This window comes from Carassius gibelio, chromosome A23 (genome assembly GCF_023724105.1).
Source record: "Carassius gibelio isolate Cgi1373 ecotype wild population from Czech Republic chromosome A23, carGib1.2-hapl.c, whole genome shotgun sequence".
Taxonomy (NCBI): Eukaryota; Metazoa; Chordata; class Actinopteri; order Cypriniformes; family Cyprinidae; genus Carassius; species Carassius gibelio.
In genome coordinates this window covers 25777874-25797873 of record NC_068393.1, presented here as the reverse complement: position 1 = coordinate 25797873, position 20000 = coordinate 25777874, and the positions used below count along the sequence as shown (strand labels likewise).

Below are 20000 nucleotides of genomic sequence, written 5' to 3'. Positions count from 1 at the left end.
GAGTGTGAGTGTAACAGCTGTATGATGTGTGTGTGTGTGTGTGTGTGTAACAGCCGATGACGTGTGTGTGTGTGAGAGAGAGTGTTAGTGTAACAGGCGATGACGTGTGTGTGTGGGAAAGAGTGTGAGTGTAACAGCTGTATGATGTGTGTGTGTGTGTGTGTGTGTGTGTGTGTGTAACAGCCGATGACGTGTGTGTGTGTGTGTGAGAGAGAGTGTAAGTGTAACAGGTGTATGACGTGTGTGTAACAGTTTCATTGTGTGTGTGTGTGTAACAGCTCTGACGTATGTGTGTGTGTGTGTGTGTGTGTGTGTGTGTGTGTTTGTGCAGGTGTGTGGTCGTCCGCTGTCCTGTGGGAATCACACATGTGAGCGTGTGTGTCACACAGGTGTGTGTGGAGGATGTCCTCGTGCAGGAAACCGATCCTGCTCCTGTGGCAAGACAAGTAAGTTCTCACACACACACACACACACACACACACACACACACAATGGTATTCCACTACACTCAAATCGCTTCATTCTGTTCGATTTTGAAGCTTGTTTTCTCATGGGAACTATACCTGTATCACTACTCTTGTGGTCCACATAACACACACTTGGTTTATTTGCTTAAAATGGAACTGAATGTTTGAAGCATTGATGGCAGAAATATAATAGTTGTAAATGACAATGATATACTTTGATCCCCAGCCCTGGTTTTGATATGATATTATGATATTATGATATTTTGTCTCCTAACCCTCACACTAACCTTTCTGTATTCGACCTCTCCATTAAAACCTCATGCACTGATTTAATGCACAAGTTAGAGTTAATAGAATCAAGCTGTCATATAAAATATTTATCACATTTAAAATGAAAGTTTTGTAAAAAGACATCTCTGAGTTTTAGTTTTATTTGATTGGAGTGAAATCAGAGTTAGTTCTCACATCAGTGATTGGTGCCTCGTACAAACGGTTCTGGATGCAGATATTAATGTTCAAGCAGTTCTGCAGGGCTCCGGTGTGTTTGATTCAGTGCTGTGTTTGTTCAGAGAGTGTGCTGCCGTGTACGGTCGATGTGCCGACCTGTGGAGACACCTGCGAGAAGAGACTGGAGTGTGGTTTACACACCTGCTCGATGCGCTGCCACAGAGGAGCCTGTGAGACCTGCCGACAGGTGCGCACACACACGCACACACACATACACACACGCTCTCACGCACACACACACACACACTCACACTCTCTCTCTCGCACACTCGCGCACACACACACGCGCGCACGTACTCGCGCACACACACACACACACACATACACACACGCTCTCACGCACGCACGCACACACACACACACACACACACACTCACACTCTCTCTCTCGCACACTCGCGCACACACACACGCGCGCACGTACTCGCGCACACACACACACACACACACACTTTCTCTCTCACACACACACACACGCACACATGAGCCGTGACTCTCACTAGCGTCTTACAAAGGTGGTGTTCCTATAATGTCGTGTCATTGCATTATTAAAAGGGGTGGAACGATCCACTAATGCCATGATTTGATTTGATACACAACACTTCTCTCACAGTCTGATCCTCTGTGCAAACGAGAGCTAATGTGTTGCAGGATTGATCCTGATGATGTGAGGAGGCTTGCAAGTACAGAGAATAAAACTAACGAAATCATAGCCAATTGTGCATGTAGATACTGATTGGAGTGTGTGTGTGTGTGTGTGTGTGCAGGAGGTAGAAAAGACGTGTCGATGTGGCCGCTACAGCAAGCTCTTGCCCTGTCATAAGGAATATCTCTGTGAGTCTAAATGCAACAAGACACGAGCCTGCAGCCGACACCAGTGCAAGAGAAAGGTTTGTGACACACACACTCAATCTGACACACGAGTGCGTCTCATTCACACTTCACCTCACATAATGTCTGAGTCACTGATGTGTGTGTGTGTGTGTGTGTTTGCAGTGCTGTCCAGGGAACTGCCCTCCGTGTGACATGAGCTGCAGTCGAATGTTGGGCTGCAGGAACCACAAATGCCCATCTGTGTGCCACCAAGGTGAACCCCGACACACACTCGTCCATGAACACACACACACACACGTCATGTTTCCAGCGGTTCAGCCGTGAGTCTGACTGTGAGCGACCGCCAGCTCATGACCACGTCTGCGTGCTTTGTGTTTAGAGGATCCTCCACGTTGTGGCTGACTGGATATTTGCAATCGATCAGACAGTGTTCTTCAGATGATGAGACGGTCTCTTCCTGTCTTCAGTGGCTGCTTCTGGGACAGAGTTAGTAGGGCTGGGTGTTGAGACAAATTTTACGTAGTTCAATATTGATTTCACAAGCTTACATTTTGATTCAGTTGCAGTCTCAATTCAATTTTATTTGATTTTGGTTGATTTGGATATATAGACAGCCAAAACATCCAGGTGGATGAGGAGATCCCCCTCACAATGTAAAGCACTTTGAGAAGCTCTATACATATAAAGTAATAGTTATATTAGTATTAATATTAATAAATTAATATTATAGTAATGTACCAACTGACAGGGTTTACTGTGTAGTTTGCAGCATTATAATAAAGGGATTTGTTATTAAACATTTAAATTGCACATAAGGTTTTTATAATAATAAATTATATTACATTTTAATGATATAAATATGTTTGGCAAGTAGGGCTGCACGACAGTGGGAAAAATGTACATGGCGATATTTTATTTTTCTGCGATATTGCGATATGAAATCAAATTTTTTCTTACAAACAAAAATGAGGTGAGCACACTTACATTCTCATTTTAAATGATTTAAACATCGACACCATCGTCTCAATTGATTAATATGCGCGAGAGAGAGAGCAAGACAGCGCTCGTGTTGTTTGAAGACATTGAGCGTGCGGCCGGGGCTCGCTCTCTCTTTCTCTCTCTTTCTCTCTCTTGCGCGCTCTTTTTCAATATTTGAAAATCGATAATTAATAATTTATTTTTTATTTAGACTTTCAAACATCTAAGTGTCATGAATTAATATGTATCTGTGTACAAAATGACATATAAACATATTTTCCTATTCTATTTTGCCTGGAAACGCTTCCAGCACGCTTGCGTGTCACGTGAAAAATAGGTTTCGGTTCTATTTCTAGCATGCACGTATTTTCCGCGCGGCTTGAGCCATGCCTGAGAAGCGCGTCTCACGCAGGCAGTCTGCAAGCTCTAACCTGTTAACATGGGAGCCGAATTAAAAACAGACACGCCACGCAGCTGAGACGCTTGTGCCGCGCATCTAGTGTGTCGCCGGCCGCGCGCTCGCTCTCTCTCTCTCTCTCTCTCTCTCTCTCTCTCTCTCTCTCTCTCTCTCTCTCTCTCTCTCTCGCGCTCTCTGGCCCATACAGTTAATGAATAACGGATCAACTACACAGTGGATTCGTACATCACGATATCGATGCTTAAACAACACATCTTGCAGCCCTATTGTCAAGTCACCTTTATTTATATAGCGCTTTAAACAAAATGCATTGCGTCAAAGCAACTGAACAACATTCATTAGGAAAACAGTGTGTCAATAATGCAGAATGATAGTTAAAGGCAGTTCATCATTGAATTCAGTGATGTCATCTCTGTTCAGTTTAAATAGTGTCTGTGCATTTATTTGCAATCAAGTCAATGATATCGCTGTAGATGAAGTGACCCCAACTAAGCAAGCCAGAGGCGACAGCGGCAAGGAACCGAAACTCCATCGGTGACAGAATGGAGAAAAAAACCTTGGGAGAAACCAGGCTCAGTTGGGGGCCAGTTCTCCTCTGACCAGACGAAACCAGTAGTTCAATTCCAGGCTGCAGCAAAGTCAGATTGTGCAGAAGAATCATCTGTTTCCTGTGGTCTTGTCCTGGTGCTCCTCTGAGACAAGGTCTTTACAGGGGATCTGTATCTGGGCTCTAGTTGTCCTGGTCTCCGCTGTCTTTCAGGGATGTAGAGGTCCTTTCTAGGTGCTGATCCACCATCTGGTCTGGATACGTACTGGATCCGGGCGACTGCAGTGACCCTCTGATCTGGACACAGACTGGATCTGGTGGCTACGGTGACCTCGGAATAAGAGAGAAACAGACTAATATTAGCATAGATGCCATTCTTCTAATGATGTAGCAAGTACATCAGGTGTTATGTGAAGTGTTTCCGGTTCCGGTTTACCTAATTAATGCAGCCTAAAAATCCTTTAACGGATTTGGATATTAAAAGCATATTAGTATGTTATGTGTATGCCAGGTTAAAGAGATGGGTCTTTAATCTAGATTTAAACTGCAAGAGTGTGTCTGCCTCCCGAACAATGTTAGGTAGGTTATTCCAGAGTTTAGGCGCCAAATAGGAAAAGGATCTGCCGCCCGCAGTTGATTTTGATATTCTAGGTATTATCAAATTGCCTGAGTTTTGAGAACGTAGCGGACGTAGAGGAGTATAATGTAAAAGGAGCTCATTCAAATACTGAGGTGCTAAACCATTCAGGGCTTTATAAGTAATAAGCAATATTTTAAAATCTATACGATGTTTGATAGGGAGCCAGTGCAGTGTGGACAGGACCGGGCTAATATGGTCATACTTCCTGGTTCTAGTAAGAACTCTTGCTGCTGCATTTTGGACTAGCTGTAGTTTGTTTACTAAGCGTGCAGAACAACCACCCAATAAAGCATTACAATAATCTAACCTTGAGGTCATAAATGCATGAATTAACATTTCTGCATTTGACATTGAGAGCATAGGCCGTAATTTAGATATATTTTTTAGATGGAAAATGCAGTTTTACAAATGCTAGAAACAGGCTTTCTAAGGAAAGAATGCGATCAAATAGCACACCTAGGTTCCTAACTGATGACGAAGAATTGACAGAGCAACCATCAAGTCTTAGACAGTGTTCTAGGTTATTACAAGGTCCTATAATTAAGACCTCTGTTTTTTCTGAATTTAGCAGTAAGAAATTACTCGTCATCCAGTTTTTTATATCGACTATGCATTCCATTAGTTTTTCAAATTGGTGTGTTTCACCGGGCCGTGAAGAAATATAGAGCTGAGTATCATCAGCATAACAGTGAAAGCTAACACCATGTTTCCTGATGATATCTCCCAAGGGTAACATATAAAGCGTGAAGAGTAGCGACCCTAGTACTGAGCCTTGAGGTACTCCATACTGCACTTGTGATCGATATGATACATCTTCATTCACTGCTACAAACTGATGGCGGTCATATAAGTACGATTTAAACCATGCTAATGCACTTCCACTGATGCCAACAAAGTGTTCAAGTCTATGCAAAAGAATGCTGTGGTCAATTGTGTCAAACGCAGCACTAAGATCCAATAAAACTAATAGAGAGATACACCCACGATCAGATGATAAGAGCAGATCATTTGTAACTCTAAGGAGAGCAGTCTCAGTACTATGATACGGTCTAAATCCTGACTGGAAATCCTCACATATACCATTTTTCTCTAAGAAGGAATATAATTGTGAGGATACCACCTTTTCTCGTATCTTGGACAGAAAAGGGAGATTCGAGATTGATCTATAATTAACTAGTTCTCTGGGGTCAAGTTGTGGTTTTTTGATGAGAGGCTTAATAACAGCCAGTTTGAAGGTTTTGGGGACATATCCTAATGACAATGAGGAATTAATAATAGTCAGAAGAGGATCTATGACTTCTGGAAGCACCTCTTTTAGGAGCTTAGATGGTATAGGGTCTAACATACGTGTTGTTGGTTTATATGATTTAACAAGTTTACACAATTCTTCCTCTCCTATAGTAGAGAATGAGTGGAGCTGTTCCTCAGGGGGTCTATAGTGCACTGTCTGATGTGATACTGTAGCTGACGGCTGAATGGTTGCAATTTTATCTCTAATAGTATCGATTTTAGAAGTAAAGTAGTTCATAAATTCATTACTGCTGTGGTGTTGGGAAATGTCAACACCTTTTTGTAATTTGGTTTGTTTTTTTAAATAAAAACATTAAAAACTGCAGTTCTCAACTCTTTTCCCCCGAGTTCCACTTTCCTGCAGATTTGAGCTCCAATCCTGATCAAACTCACCTGCACGAGCTCACCAAGGTCTTCAGCATCACTAGAAAGAAACAGACAGGTGAGTTTGATCAGGGTTAGAGCAAAACTCTGCAGCAAAGTGAACCTCGAGAGTTGAAAAGCCCTGATTTAAAGGGGGTCATATGATGCGATTTCAGTTTTTCCTTTCTCTTTGGAGTGTAACAAGCTCTTGGTGCCTAAAGCAGATCTGTGAAGTTTAAAGACTAAAGTCTCAAATCCAAAGAGATAATCTTTATCAAAGTTAAGACTCGTCCTCGTCCTCCTAAAACACCTCGTTTAAACACGCCCCCACACGTCTACATCACTGTGTGAGAAGATTTGCATAACTCCGCCCACATGTTCACACAAAGAAAGAAGGCGTGACTTTTATTCTCTCTGTTGCTGCCGGTGTCATGTTGGAGACGCTGTTTGTTTCGGTGTGAAAGTGAAAATACTTTGGTCTTCCAAAAGATTACATGACTAGAAATCAGTGGATAAGATGTATTTACAACACTGTTCCAGAACAGTTCAACCCAAATATGTGTGCAGCGCGTTTATGGAGGATGAGACCGTTTCCTGTGAGAGTAGCCTACAGTGATGTTTTATTTACAAATTTCGTGAGGAGCATGCACTGATAATCATAATCATGTGGCCAATTCACCAGGGATGTGATGAGATCTCATGGCACGGAAAAAAAAACAATTTGTTTACGTCAGAGCTGCACAATTAATCATTTAAAGATTGGCATCTCATTACAAACACCCACTTGATCTTATTCCTGAATGAAGGTTCAGCTATGTTTATGAGGAGTGTCAGTGGAGCGTGAGAAGCATGTTTTATTGCTGCACATGTTAATGAATCGTTTATGTGGCTGATCCAGAAAGAGCAACACAGACAGCCTTTTCAATCACACATCATTACTTGTGTTTCAGACATTAACATAAGTACTGGGATAAAAGTTAATAGCTTTGGTATGAACACTTATTCTCTACAGTAGTTCATCAAAGTGAAAGGATCTTAACACTTGTTTGTATTGTAATACTTATCCTCTTCCGCCAGCAGTTGGTGACAACAGCCCGATTAAATAAAGTATTTGTCATTGAATCTTTCATTCAGGAGATTACAATTGTGATACAGGTCTTTATGAATCAGACACTAACTCCTTCATTGATTCTTCTTTTTTTATTTTTTTTTTTGAACAAAAACATTTTGTCAGAACCACTAGTAAATTGTTATTTTGTAGAGTTTTCTAATCTTTGGTTCTTGCGCTAGTTTACATGTTGTTTATTGCTGTATATAATTCATTAAAATAGAAATTTAGTTTCATAAAGCACAAGTTGATTTCAAAAGGGACCTACATTTTTTGTATTTTGTTTTTCACTTCAATAAAAGACAGTTTGTATGTATTTCATCAAGTATTTCTTCTTCATCTCGTCTCATGGGAGAAGTGTGTCGTCACACTCCTATAATTCACCATCAGTAATCAATCCTCTCTCAAACCGCTATAAACAAATCATAGCAGCCTTACCTTCATTCTCTCGAGTCTTTCAGCACCTGTCCACCATGACCCCTGACCGTCGACCCTTTCCTCCGGGAGCAGAGTTCAGCATAACAAATACACTTACTATTCTTCTCACTTTATTATCTGCAAGCCAAACTTGTGAAGCTGGTGTCTCTTTCTATAGAGAGGGACAGTTCCATATTTGCAAGGACAGTCTGGTGCTTCTGACTCTGTTTACATATTTAATTTACCACTGATGATTCAAATGTGAGTTTTGAGGAGTGTAGAGCAGAGCTTGTTGTTTGTCTTTTTTTTTTTTATCACAAATGCTGACATGGTTTTATGTTTGTGGCGCAGTGCAACACAGCGAGTAAAAACACAGTACAAGTCATTATAATCAGTAATTATGTCCCCACTGGATGCAGCAAATGTCTTGTTTGTAATTGGTTTTATTGGTTTTGTCTCGTGTCGGGACACACATCACAGTATGGTGAGAGGCGTAACATTTCTGTCACACGCTTGAGACATTCGGCCAATCACAACGTTCTGGACAGCTGGCCAATCAGAGCACACCTCGCTTCTCAGAAGGATGAGCTTTGTAAGAATCGATGTGTTTCAGAAGGCGGGGCTTAGAGAAGAAACAATTATGTTCAGTATGTGGAAAATAATGTGTTTTTAAACCTTAAACCGCATAAACATGTTTCATTACACCAAATACACAAAATAATGTTCTTTTTAACAACATCAGTGACCCCTTTAAACGGTGGAGATCATAACCTTTCATGATGGATTTATTCAAAAATGTTTTAAATACTGTAAAATTTTATTAATATGTAATATGTTGCATATATTTAGCAAAGTTCTTCTCTTTGGAGTTATTTTCTAGATCATTGAATGGCTTTCCTGAGGGAATGTGACGTTATTGAGCACAAACTGTTTTATTCACATCTTCACATGATTGATTTGTTGAAGTTGTTCTGTTTCTGAGCAGCAAAACCGTATTTCTTTAAATTTGATGATAAAATGGTCAGACTTTATAAGCTGAGACATTGTTTCATCTCAAAAGTAACGGATCTCTAAGCTTATAGTGATTTATCAGATGCGTGGCCTGCTAAAAATAATGTTTCCTGGAGATTTGTTCCCTGAAGGCAGCACAGACCGTTCTTGGGATTTAATAATGAATATCGGTTCATCAGAATGAGAATAGATTTGAATCAAGAAATGTGTATTTTCAGCTCCGCTGTAGGAGTTATTCTACATAATCTCACAATCTCTTGGCTCTTTATTTTTCCAGAGGCGTCTCTCTCTCTCTCGGCGGGAGCGTTTCCTGTCCGCAGGGCACACGGGATTATGGGAGCGATGGAAACCTTGAGCCAACATTTGATTGGTCTTTTGTGTTTGTGTCATGGTAATGTTGGACCAGAAGCGCTTCCTGTGTGCTGTTATCAGCGCAGTCAGTGTCCAGGTCGTCTGCTTGAATGAGCTGACCTTTTCTCAGAGTAGAAGTGTGTGTGTGTGTGTGTGGGAAGGTAATGGAGGATAGAGGTCATCTCACACTGATGAATTGCTCGCCAATGCCTCGCTCTCCTTCTCTTGCTGTGTGCCGATTGCAAATGTGTGTCTGGAACAACAATGTTATCTGGCAAACGCCTGCTATCTCGGTGCACGGCTCTGATATCCAAATGTCAGGCAGAGAGTGTGTGCAGACGGCTGGAATCAAGGCCCTGTCAGAAGATGAGCGTCTTCTCTTTGGTAAAGCTGGTGTGTGTGTGTGTGTGTTTCAGGCAGCTGTTATCCGTGTCCGGAGATGGTTGAGGTGCGGTGTGATTGCGGCTCGACTGTGATCTCTGTGCCCTGCGGGAGAGAGAGAAGCACCAAACCGCCGCGCTGTAAGGAGCTCTGCAGGTACGCTCCGTCTCTCTCCACCTCTCTCCTGTCGAACGATGTCATAGGAGGATGTTTGCTTCTCTCTGAAGGAAGCCGCCGTCGTGTCATCACTCGTCTCAGGAGCAGCACCGGTGTCACTTCGGCCCGTGTCCGTCCTGTAAGCAGCCCTGCAGACGCCCGTTATCCGGCTGTGTCCACCTCTGTCCGGCCCCGTGTCACGACCAGGTGCTGGTTAAAGCTGCTGACCGGGTACGACGCTCACCTCACATCATAATTCCTCTTTTCTACTCAATAAAACCCTGCCATGTTGAGCATTCAGCATGAATACTAAAAGAGTCACGAACTGCATTTAGATTGCAGTGATCAAAGCCTACTTCTACATCACTGTACGGAGGCAGACTTTCGTCTCACTGAGACAAAATAAGTAGTTTTGGCAGCTTGGTTTGAATAAAAGCTGCTTTTAGACGAATGGGAGACATTTAGAGTTGTGAAACGTGTCCTGACCAGACACAAAGCAGTTAGTCTGCACACACCAGATCACTCGACAGAATCCATCAGAAGAGCTCTGTGCAAGCTCACCGGACTCACAACATGGATGCACAGAATCTAATTCAAAAATATTGAACTATTTTAACATGATTAGAGTAAATACGCAGTGAGTGTGTGATGCAGTCTGTCACAGAAGACACCTGCTGGGTCAGTTTTAATGTTCTTATGTCACTCGTCACGTCTGGACGTCAGAAGCTTGAGGAAAATTAGATTTCTCTGTTCATGACTTCTTTAATTCAGCTGATCGTGTGTCATACTCGTTAGAATATCATACTCTATACTACATTATCTAATTAATATTCATAAACCTAGTCATAGTAGTGTTCGTTCTTGAGAATCTCCTTGGACTGAATGAAAAAGAGTAGTTTATTGTTTCAGTTGTTATTGTGTGATCTCTTAGCTGTCTGTCGAATATCTTCTGCTGAAGCTGTTGTGTGTGTGTGTGCGTGTGTGTGTGTGACCCGTCCTGCAGGCTCTACTCGCTGGACCATGGGAACAACCCTCGACTCCAGCGTTTGTGCGAACGGCTCTACCCTGTCCATCCTGCATGGTCCCCATCCCAACGTAAGCACACACACACACACACACATGCTCTCACACACACACACACACACACACGCTCACACACGCTCTCACACACACACACACACGCTCTCACACACACACACACGCTCTCTCTCACACACACACACACACACACACTGCCAGTGTGGCTGCTGTGTATATGTAGGAGCGCTGGGGAAGCGTGTTTTTGGCAGTGTGTGTGTGTGTGTGTGTTGTAGGGATTTCTGCACATATGGCTAACACACTCTGCACAGTTATAGCCAAATGTGTTTGTGTCTTTAAAGTGAGTCCAACTGCAATAGATGATGTGATTGTGTCCTGCTGCTGTAAATAACATTGTGTGTTTCATTTTTCTCTACAGAGCCTGTCTGGGAGAACATGAGGTGAACACACACACACACACACACACACACATATCGGTGTGTCTGGCTCATTTCACACTGCAGCTGATAAGCTGATTCCTGTCAATCTTCAGATTAAACTAAAGGTCGAATGATTCTGGTACTGAGAGTCAGGATGGAGGTGTTGACTTGTTTGTTAGCACTCACTCAGACTCACATGATATGACAGAACCTTATACAATACTGATTATGTTAAAGCTGCTTTACGGAGTCAAACTGGAAAATAGTTTGTCAGTAATGCAAGAAGACATGACAATAATCCAGTTACAGTCAGTTCATTGATGATTCAGTGATGTCATCATCCAGTTCATCTACCGAAACTCCATCGGTGACAGAATGGAGAAAAAACCTTGGGAGAAACCAGGCTCAGTTGGGGGGTCAGTTCTCCTCTGACCAGACGAAACCAGTAGTTCAATTCCAGACTGCAGCAAAGTCAGATTGTGCAGAAGAATCATCTGTTTCCTGTGGTCTTGTCCTGGTGCTCCTCTGAGACAAGGTCTTTACAGGGGATCTGTATCTGGGGCTCTAGTTGTCCTGGTCTCCGCTGTCTTTCAGGGCAGTAGAGGTCCTTTCTAGGTGCTGATCCACCATCTGGTCTGGATACGTACTGGATCCGGGTGACTGCAGTGACCCTCTGATCTGGACACAGACTGGATCTGGTGGCTACGGTGACCTCGGAACAAGAGAGAAACAGACTAATATTAGCGTAGATGCCATTCTTCTAATGATGTAATAAGTACATTCGGTGTTATGTGAAGTGTTCCCGGTTCCGGTTTACCTAATTAATGCAGCCTAAAAATCCTTTAACGGATTTGGATATTAAAAGCATTTATTTAAAAGGAGCTCATTCAAATACTGAGGTGCTAAACCATTCAGGGCTTTATAAGTAATAAGCAATATTTTAAAATCTATACGATGTTTGATAGGGAGCCAGTGCAGTGTGGACAGGACCGGGCTAATATGGTCATACTTCCTGGTTCCTGGTTGTCTGGTCAGAGGAGAACTGACCCCAACTGAGCCTGGTTTCTCCCAAGGTTTTTTTCTCCATTCTGTCACCGATGGAGTTTCGGTTCCTTGTCGCTGTCGCCTCTGGCTTGCTTAGTTGGGGTCACTTCATCTACAGCGATATCGTTGACTTGATTGCAAATAAATGCACAGACACTATTTAACTGAACAGAGATGACATCACTGAATTCAATGATGAACTGCCTTTAACTATCATTCTGCATTATTGAGACACTGTTTTCCAAATGAATGTTGTTCAATTGCTTTGACGCAGTGTATTTTGTTTAAAGAGCTATATAAATAAAGGTGATTGATTGATTGATTCTAGTAAGATCTCTTGCTGCTGCATTTTGGACTAGCTGTAGTTTGTTTACTAAGCGTGCAGAACAACCACTATTAACAACCATTTATTTCTGTTCTTCAGTGGGCTTTAGAAACAGTCTAGTATATTAACATGTATTTGATTATAGTAAAATAAAATGTAAATCTGATGTAGATCTGATCTGTGTGTGTGTGTGTGTGTGAAGGTGAGTCCGGTTCCATGTCACACTCGTGGGCCGTTTTCCTGCGGACGGTCATGTGGACGGACTTTAGCGTGTGGTAACCATACATGCGTTTTGGAGTGCCATCATGTGACCACTTTGCCAAACTCAGACAAAACTAAGGTAGGTCACATGACCTATGACCCTTTATCCATGAGCTCTGTCCTCACAATGACTGGCTCTCTGTCAGTTTTCTGTTGGTGTGTGTGACTCTCTCTCTCTGTGTGTGTGTGTGTGTGTGTGTAGGCCGGTCAGGAGTGTGGGCAGTGTGAGGAGGGCTGCTCAAAGCCTCGTCCCCTCGGCTGTACCCACCCGTGTGCTCTGCCCTGTCACCAGGGTAAATGTCCTCCCTGTCGGCTGATGGTCCGTCAGCGCTGCCACTGTAAGATCTCCAGCTTGTACATCGAGTGTGTGTGAGTGACCGCCGGACTCTCTGCAGCTCTCATTTGTTGGAAATATTTGAAAACTTGTTCTTGATAACAACAGTCATATAATACACCCAAAAATTAAATCATTACCCCATGATTTACTCAACCTCAAGCTGTCCTAGTTGTATAAGACATTCTTCTTTCAGACGTTGGAGTTATATTAAATAATGTCCAGGCTAACCCAAGCTTTATAATGGCAGTGGATGGTAGCCCAAAGTTTTAAGTCCAGAAAATGTCACCCATCCATTATAAAAGTCCACACTGATCCAGGGTTAATAAAAAAGACCATTTTGTAAGAAAAATAGGCATATTTACAGCTTTATAAAGCTTAATCAGACTGTCATGCGTGTGTTCAGCGGAGGATGTAGCCTGCAGGCGTAGCATTAGCTCCGAGGAGAATATGTTTGTCTCACAAAATAACTTCTGTTTTCAGCAAAGGAAAAACAGTCTCCTCTTGGTGTATATCGAAATCCCTCGATTTAAAAAAAACTTTATTTATTTATTTTTTTTTTTTTATGAGTTCGGTTACAAAACGAGATATATCCATTTTGAGAAATGTTGGTTATTTGACATTATTATTTAAGACATCAACAGTCAAGTTCATTCATAATTTTTTGAAACCATGCCAAAATGCAACATATTTTTCTTAACATTTTCAAACAGCTTAAATTGGTTAAAAAACAATACATCATAAATATATGGAATAGTATATACAAAGATTGATTAATAATAATTAGATTCTGAGTTAGTTTTGGCCAGAACATACGCAACATATTTTTTTTGTTTTTTTGCAAAACACAATGCAAAGGCACGTTTACGCGCGTCTGGAGGTCTCGCGGCACGAAAGCGTTTAGCGCGACGCAAATTCGCCTCATTCAAGCATCTAGAGACACCTTTGACTTTCACACTAGTGGTTTTAAGAAAGATTTTCTAGAAATGATTCGCGCCAGACGCTCTATTCGCATTTGGTGTGAAGACAGCAACCTCCCTGGCTTTCTTCTTGACATCAGCGGAGACTCGTTCCCTGCTGCATTTGTTTATTGTTGACAGACGCAGGAGTATTTCACTTTTGTAGCGTTTTTATACATTTTTGTGAAGTTGAAGGCTACGTCTTCATATAGAGTCATAGAGTCATAGCTTGACTCTGAAGCTTTGATTCTCTGACTGACAGCTGTTGATCAGTAACATAGCTTACGTGACTGACAGCCTACAGTATAAACAATAAAATGGTAAACGTTTTTTAGTTAGCCTACTGAATCCTCTTTTTAAAAATATATGTTTTTTTGTTCTGATATTATTGTTAAATCACTGAGCAAACTCGGAGCACTTCACCGGCGGTGACTCTCTCCTCGCGTGACATCCTGAGCTTGCGCAGCATCCTGAATCCCGTTCTGTTGCCTAACCGTTATATCACACTTTGTAAAGAAACTGGGCTGGCGGATATAGCGTTTTGTGAAAAAAAACATTTTGTAGTAGGCTTAAAATGTAAATTTTTTAATCTTATTAATGGCAGCAATTCACACATAGATTAAGGTACATCTGAACAGTGATTTCCAATAATAAAATCCAAATGTCAAAAAATGGTGTTTATCGCGTTTTGCAAGCGAACTCTTCATATATACAATTCCTCGTTTTGTACTAATTCGTGATCTAAGTTTTGTTTCCGCTGGACACCACTCTCTCGTGAACATGTGTATGACAGTCAGTAGCTAGAGAGGAAAGTTTATTTCGTTTCTCACACAAATGAATTGCTTCGCTTCAGGAGGCTTTTACCCCCCCCAACCCCCCCAGGGCCGTGTGAGGCACTTTATGATGTATGGATGCAATTTTCTGGACTTAAAACTTTGGGCTACCATCCACTGCCGTTATAAAGCTTGGATTAGCCTGGACATTATTTAATATAACTCCAATTGTATTTGTCTGAAAGAAGAATGTCATATACACCTAGGATAGATTAAGGGTGAGTAATTTTCTAAATGATCCCTTTAAAGTGTTCATTGAATGTGTGTGTGTGTGTGTGTGTGTGTGTGTGTGTGTGTGTTTTGTAGGAAGTTCACATCTGCAGATGAACAGGGCAAACAGCTGCTGAGCTCCTGTCAGAATCAGTGTCCTAAACAGGTGCTGCAACACTCGATCGTGTGTGTGTGTGTGTGTGTGTGTGTGTGTGTCTGTGCGTGTGTGAGTGTGTGAGTGTGTGCATGTGTGTGTGAGTGTGTGTGTGTCGTGTGTGTGTGTGTGTTCTCTGACACCAGTGCTTGTGTGTCCATACACTCAGACTAGGAATGATTGTAGTGTTAGTTCTGTGCAAGCTGACAGTGTTCTAATGTTGGGATGCGGCTGCGTTCAGGAGGGATGCAGTAGCTGGTAAAGGCCTGTGATAACTGGTGGTTTATGTGTTTGTGCAGTTGGGATGTGGGCACCGCTGTAAGCTGCTGTGTCACCCGGATGAGTGCGATCAGATCTGCACACAGCGAGTGAAGATCAAGTGTCCCTGCAAGAGGATCAAAAAGGTACAAACACACAGAACAAACTAGGGATGCTCGGAGCACAGTGGTCCCCAACCTTTTTAGCACCAAGGACCGGTTTAATGTCAGACAAAGTTTTCACGGACCGGGCTTTAAGGTGTGACGGATAAATACAAAATAAAATGATACGACTGGCATAAAAACTGTGGTATATTGTAAATATAATAATAAACATGAATCCACTGTGTATTCGTATAAAACTTTATTAGCAGCGTCCTCGTAACATCGTGCTAACAACATAACATGAATAACATCCTCTCTAACCCTAACCATCTGATTTTCACTGATTATGTTCACTATGGTGACGTTTAAACATGCCTAAAAAATAAGGTCCACCACAAAAACAAATATAATATCCATGAAAATAACACAGAGCATCCGGCCTTTTTCCAAAATAAAAGATCGTTGTGGCTCGGCACACTTCTGTCTCCTCCACCTCTGTTATTTGTTTTGCAGAAATCCACCGCTCACGGCTCTTCTGGTCCAATCAGCGCAGGGCTGTGCCACAGTGTTGTTTTGTGTTGAAAATGTAAAAAATATATATAATGAGCGAGTACATCATGAATCCATTTCCAAACCATGTTTTTTTTAATCCTGAATCACTACGGTACACCTATAATAAGTGTTTATATTGGGACTACTTTAGTCTGGTTGGGGTCGGCAGCGCTGCAGAGGAGCACAGTACCTGCGTGACTCGCCGCAGATGTAAACAGAGAGAAGTAGATCCAGCTACAGTGTTCTTCCGCCAGACGCCAGCGCCAACAGTTACTGCCTGCTGCTTTAATGTAAATTATTTATTCCTAAATCGGTGGTCCCCGACCCCCCCGTGCCACAGACCGGTACCGGTGTGTCGTTTGGTACCGGGCCGCGGCACGGGGGGGTCGGGGACCACTGATTTAGCAGATGCTTTTATCCAAAGCAACTTACAATTGAGGACAGTAGAAGCAATCTAAATTGACAAAAGAGCAATGATATATAAGTGCTATAACAAGTCTCCGTTAGCTTAAACGCAGAACACGTAGCAAGGGTTTTTAAATAATGAAATAAATAGAAAAAGAATAGAGCAAGCTAGTGTTAGAGGTATTTTTTACTTTTGTTAATTGTATAATAAATGAAAAGAAATCAGAAGTAGGGATGTTCATTTCAGTTATTTTTCCTAACCGAAAACCGACTCAAGTTAATCGATTATTAACCGTTAACAGACAAGATTATTTTAAATTTGAATTGAATTAAATGAGAAAGGATAAGTGACTGTGACTCGTTCAAAATACTAACATTTGTTTCCCGGGAATTAATTTTACATGCGCAAAAATCAGCAAACAAGAGGACGTGTGTTTTTTAACCATAAAGCAAATCATTTTTAAATATTTAGATAAATTACTAAAAATAAATAAATAACTTTTTAAAATTCTTATGGTTGGTTAATGGTTAACCAGTAAAAAAAAAACACATCCCTAGAGAGAATACAAAAAGATTAGAAAGCTAGTGTTAGTTACATTTTATGACTCGATCGAAAGTTACTCAGTTTTGTCGATCTCACGAACCGATCGCAATGTGATGTAAAACGTGAAGGCGTTAAACTTTAGCACCAGCATAGATGTGAATACGATCGCCTGTGAGGAATTATGAGGTCTGAAGAAACAATAAAAAAAGAAATACCACGTGGAGGAACATTAGCTAAAAGATTTAATACTTTGAATCTGATTCGTTGCCTCTGGCACCTTTCAGTAGTCTGTGTGTGATACTGAGACGGGGCTCCACACACACACACACACACACACAGAGCAAACAGTGACAGCTGAACTGAGCATGTGCGATTACTTGCATCTGTCCTTCTTCAGGTCAAGTCATATGTGTAAAAAGCATCCGTTTTCCGTCAGATTAACACTATCTTTGTCGCAGTATCCTTTCATCGTTTAAGGGATTTCTCATGACTGCATCAGTGTTGTTCAGTGCTAGGGTTTGGCCGTTCTGTATAATACAGAGTCATCCCACATTTAAGGCACCAAAGTTCCTTCTGAAAGCCGTACGGAAAGCGGTTTGTCCTGTATTCACTGGCCATCAGACAGTTTTACAATTTACCAATAGCAAATTCTCAATTGTTAATGAATCATTCTTTTTGGACAAATCATTCCTTTTATTTGAGAACGCAGCATTAACAAGGTGATGCTTTGATGGTCAAGCCTTGAAAATTATTACATTTCGACAGTGTTTGATTCGTGAATGAATCAGCATTTTTAAGTATATTTGTATATTCATAAAGACAGTTCATAAACGGTGTAACTGCACTGACATCTTTCACCTCATGGCTTCCAGTTATGCTCAGTTTGACATCTTGTATGAGTGTTTTGTGTAAGCTCCATTTTTAAAGGCCTATTAAAATGTTTTGATTGGGAATAAAAAGATTGGGATCGTTATCGGCCGATCATGATGAAAAGAAATCAGTATTCCGTATCAGCTGCAGAAATCCTGATGGGAGCATCCCTGGAGCAAACACACAGTAGATGACACGATGAAACGGGAATCATGACCGAGACATGAGCATCTGTGATGGAGTTTGTGTTTCGTCTTTCGTCAGGAGAAGTAAATGGTGCTTGTGTGTGTTTAGGAATTCCCCTGTTCTCGTGTGAGGTCAGAGAATGACTTGGTCATGTGTGATGAGACGTGTCGAGAGTTACAGAAGAAACACGCAGAGGTAACACACACACAAACACACATACCGCACCAGCACAAACTACAAATAAAAAAAACATTTTCTTGTCAGATTTAGTTCACAATGCTGTGCCTAAAGTCACTCACACAGTTAGGGCTGTGATGTGTGGAGCGACACAGGAACGGTTGTCATGGAGAAGGGCCATAAAATCCACTGCTGGCTCATTGATTCTTTTGGCTCAGACAGAGATAGTGTGAAACTTTAAAACAGCAAACACACACACACTTTCCAGCCCAGCTGAGAGTTAATGGACACAGATTCCATTACACACACACACACACACACACACACAGAGCCATCAGCTCAGTGGGAAACTTGGAGAAACCGTTAACTGTGTGTGTGTGTGTGTGCGCGTGTGTTTCAGGCTTGTGCAGCAGAGGAAAGAGCCGCTCTGGAGGGAGAAATGAGAAAACAGCAGGTGAGTCGAGAAACGCATGAATGTCAAATGAGATCTGAGAAAATGATTGTGATCTGAAGAGCTGCTCACTGTTTCAGACGCTCTTTAATCAGTTAATGTTTAGCTTTACATCTCCTCACATCAGCAGGTTAGTGTGAGGATGTTTTTGGGTGGGTTACTGGATATTAGGATCTATGATGTCTATTGTGTCAGAGATTATCGCTGATGTAGCCTCTGAGAGAGAGTTTGTGTGTGTGTGTGTGTGTGTGTGTGTGTTTCAGGCTGAACTGGAGGCATTTGAGAAACGACAGAAAGGACGGAAGAAGAAGAACAGGAAAGTCACTGAGGTGGAGGCAGAGGAGGGGGTGTGGCACAGATATAGGCTCCGCCTCCTGATGGCCTTCTGTGGCATCCTGTTGGCTGTGGCAGTGTTCTGTCTGCTGCAGCTGACCAATCAGGAGACAGACAGGGAGAATGAAGGACAGTGAACGTACCTCAGCAGCTTCTTGAATGCTAACAATATTTTCTCTGTTTTGTAAACCACAGTTTTTTTTCACCCTTTAATTGACTTGCGTAGATAATTAAACTGCTAGTTATATACATGCGTATGATTATTTAGTCGTTGCACAGTGGAAGCTGTGATTTTCTTCACGATTATTAAAACTGTGAAGTAAATTAAAAGTGTCATGATTTTATTTCTATTATTTAGAGAACATGATTCCATAGGTGACATTTGGGTGATGTGACCGTATCAACTTTAAAAATAAAGACTTTGTGTTAGTGATGTATGTGACTGATTGATTTACTTAATCGTCCATATCAATTATGTCTCACAGTAGATAAGCCCAGATCAGTCTGATTTATTCAGATCTATGTAAACATGTTACAATGGTAGATATTGTAAACTGACTTTGTGGTCATATAAGAAAAATAATTGCAGCATAAAGTGGAGATCAGGTTCGAAAGCGTGAAGCTTTCGCTGTCAAATCCGAATCAAGATGCCACGAGTTATTATAACAACAACATCTCTAAGTTTGACAGCAGATAAATGAGCTTTACCAAAGTGTGTCCCTAAGGTCACAATAAAGCATCACAATAATCTAACCTTGAGGTCATAAATGCATGGGTTAACATTTCTGCATTTGACATTGAGAGCATAGGCCGAAATTTAGATATATTTTTGAGATGGACGTGGCTTTCTAAGGAAAGATTGCGATCAAATAGCACACCTAGGTTCCTAACTGATGACGAAGAATTGACAGAGCAACCATCAAGTCTTAGACAGTGTTCTAGGTTATTACAAGCAGAGTTTTTAGGTCCTATAATTAACACCTCTGTTTTTTCTGAATTTAGCAGTAAGAAATTACTCTTCATCCACACATCTCTCTGGCCAAACATTCAAATAATGCATCTCATAATCTTAGACT

At 41.5% G+C, this 20000-nt stretch overlaps 1 protein-coding gene across 1 annotated transcript in view; it reads left to right on the top strand.

The window, feature by feature from the left end:
- Positions 1 to 19357, top strand: part of nfxl1 (nuclear transcription factor, X-box binding-like 1) — a 30801-nt gene extending 11444 nt beyond the window's left edge. The window contains exons 9-23 of the mRNA XM_052540700.1: positions 332 to 446; positions 1037 to 1161; positions 1741 to 1863; positions 1970 to 2060; positions 9347 to 9467; positions 9539 to 9698; positions 10471 to 10562; positions 10924 to 10945; positions 12496 to 12633; positions 12757 to 12923; positions 14987 to 15056; positions 15344 to 15448; positions 18072 to 18158; positions 18541 to 18594; positions 18855 to 19357. Of these exons, the coding sequence (XP_052396660.1) occupies positions 332 to 446; positions 1037 to 1161; positions 1741 to 1863; positions 1970 to 2060; positions 9347 to 9467; positions 9539 to 9698; positions 10471 to 10562; positions 10924 to 10945; positions 12496 to 12633; positions 12757 to 12923; positions 14987 to 15056; positions 15344 to 15448; positions 18072 to 18158; positions 18541 to 18594; positions 18855 to 19061 (1677 nt within the window). The 3' untranslated portion in view covers positions 19062 to 19357. The remainder of the gene's footprint in view (positions 1 to 331; positions 447 to 1036; positions 1162 to 1740; positions 1864 to 1969; positions 2061 to 9346; positions 9468 to 9538; positions 9699 to 10470; positions 10563 to 10923; positions 10946 to 12495; positions 12634 to 12756; positions 12924 to 14986; positions 15057 to 15343; positions 15449 to 18071; positions 18159 to 18540; positions 18595 to 18854) is intronic.
- The last annotated feature ends 643 nt before the right edge of the window (positions 19358 to 20000 follow it).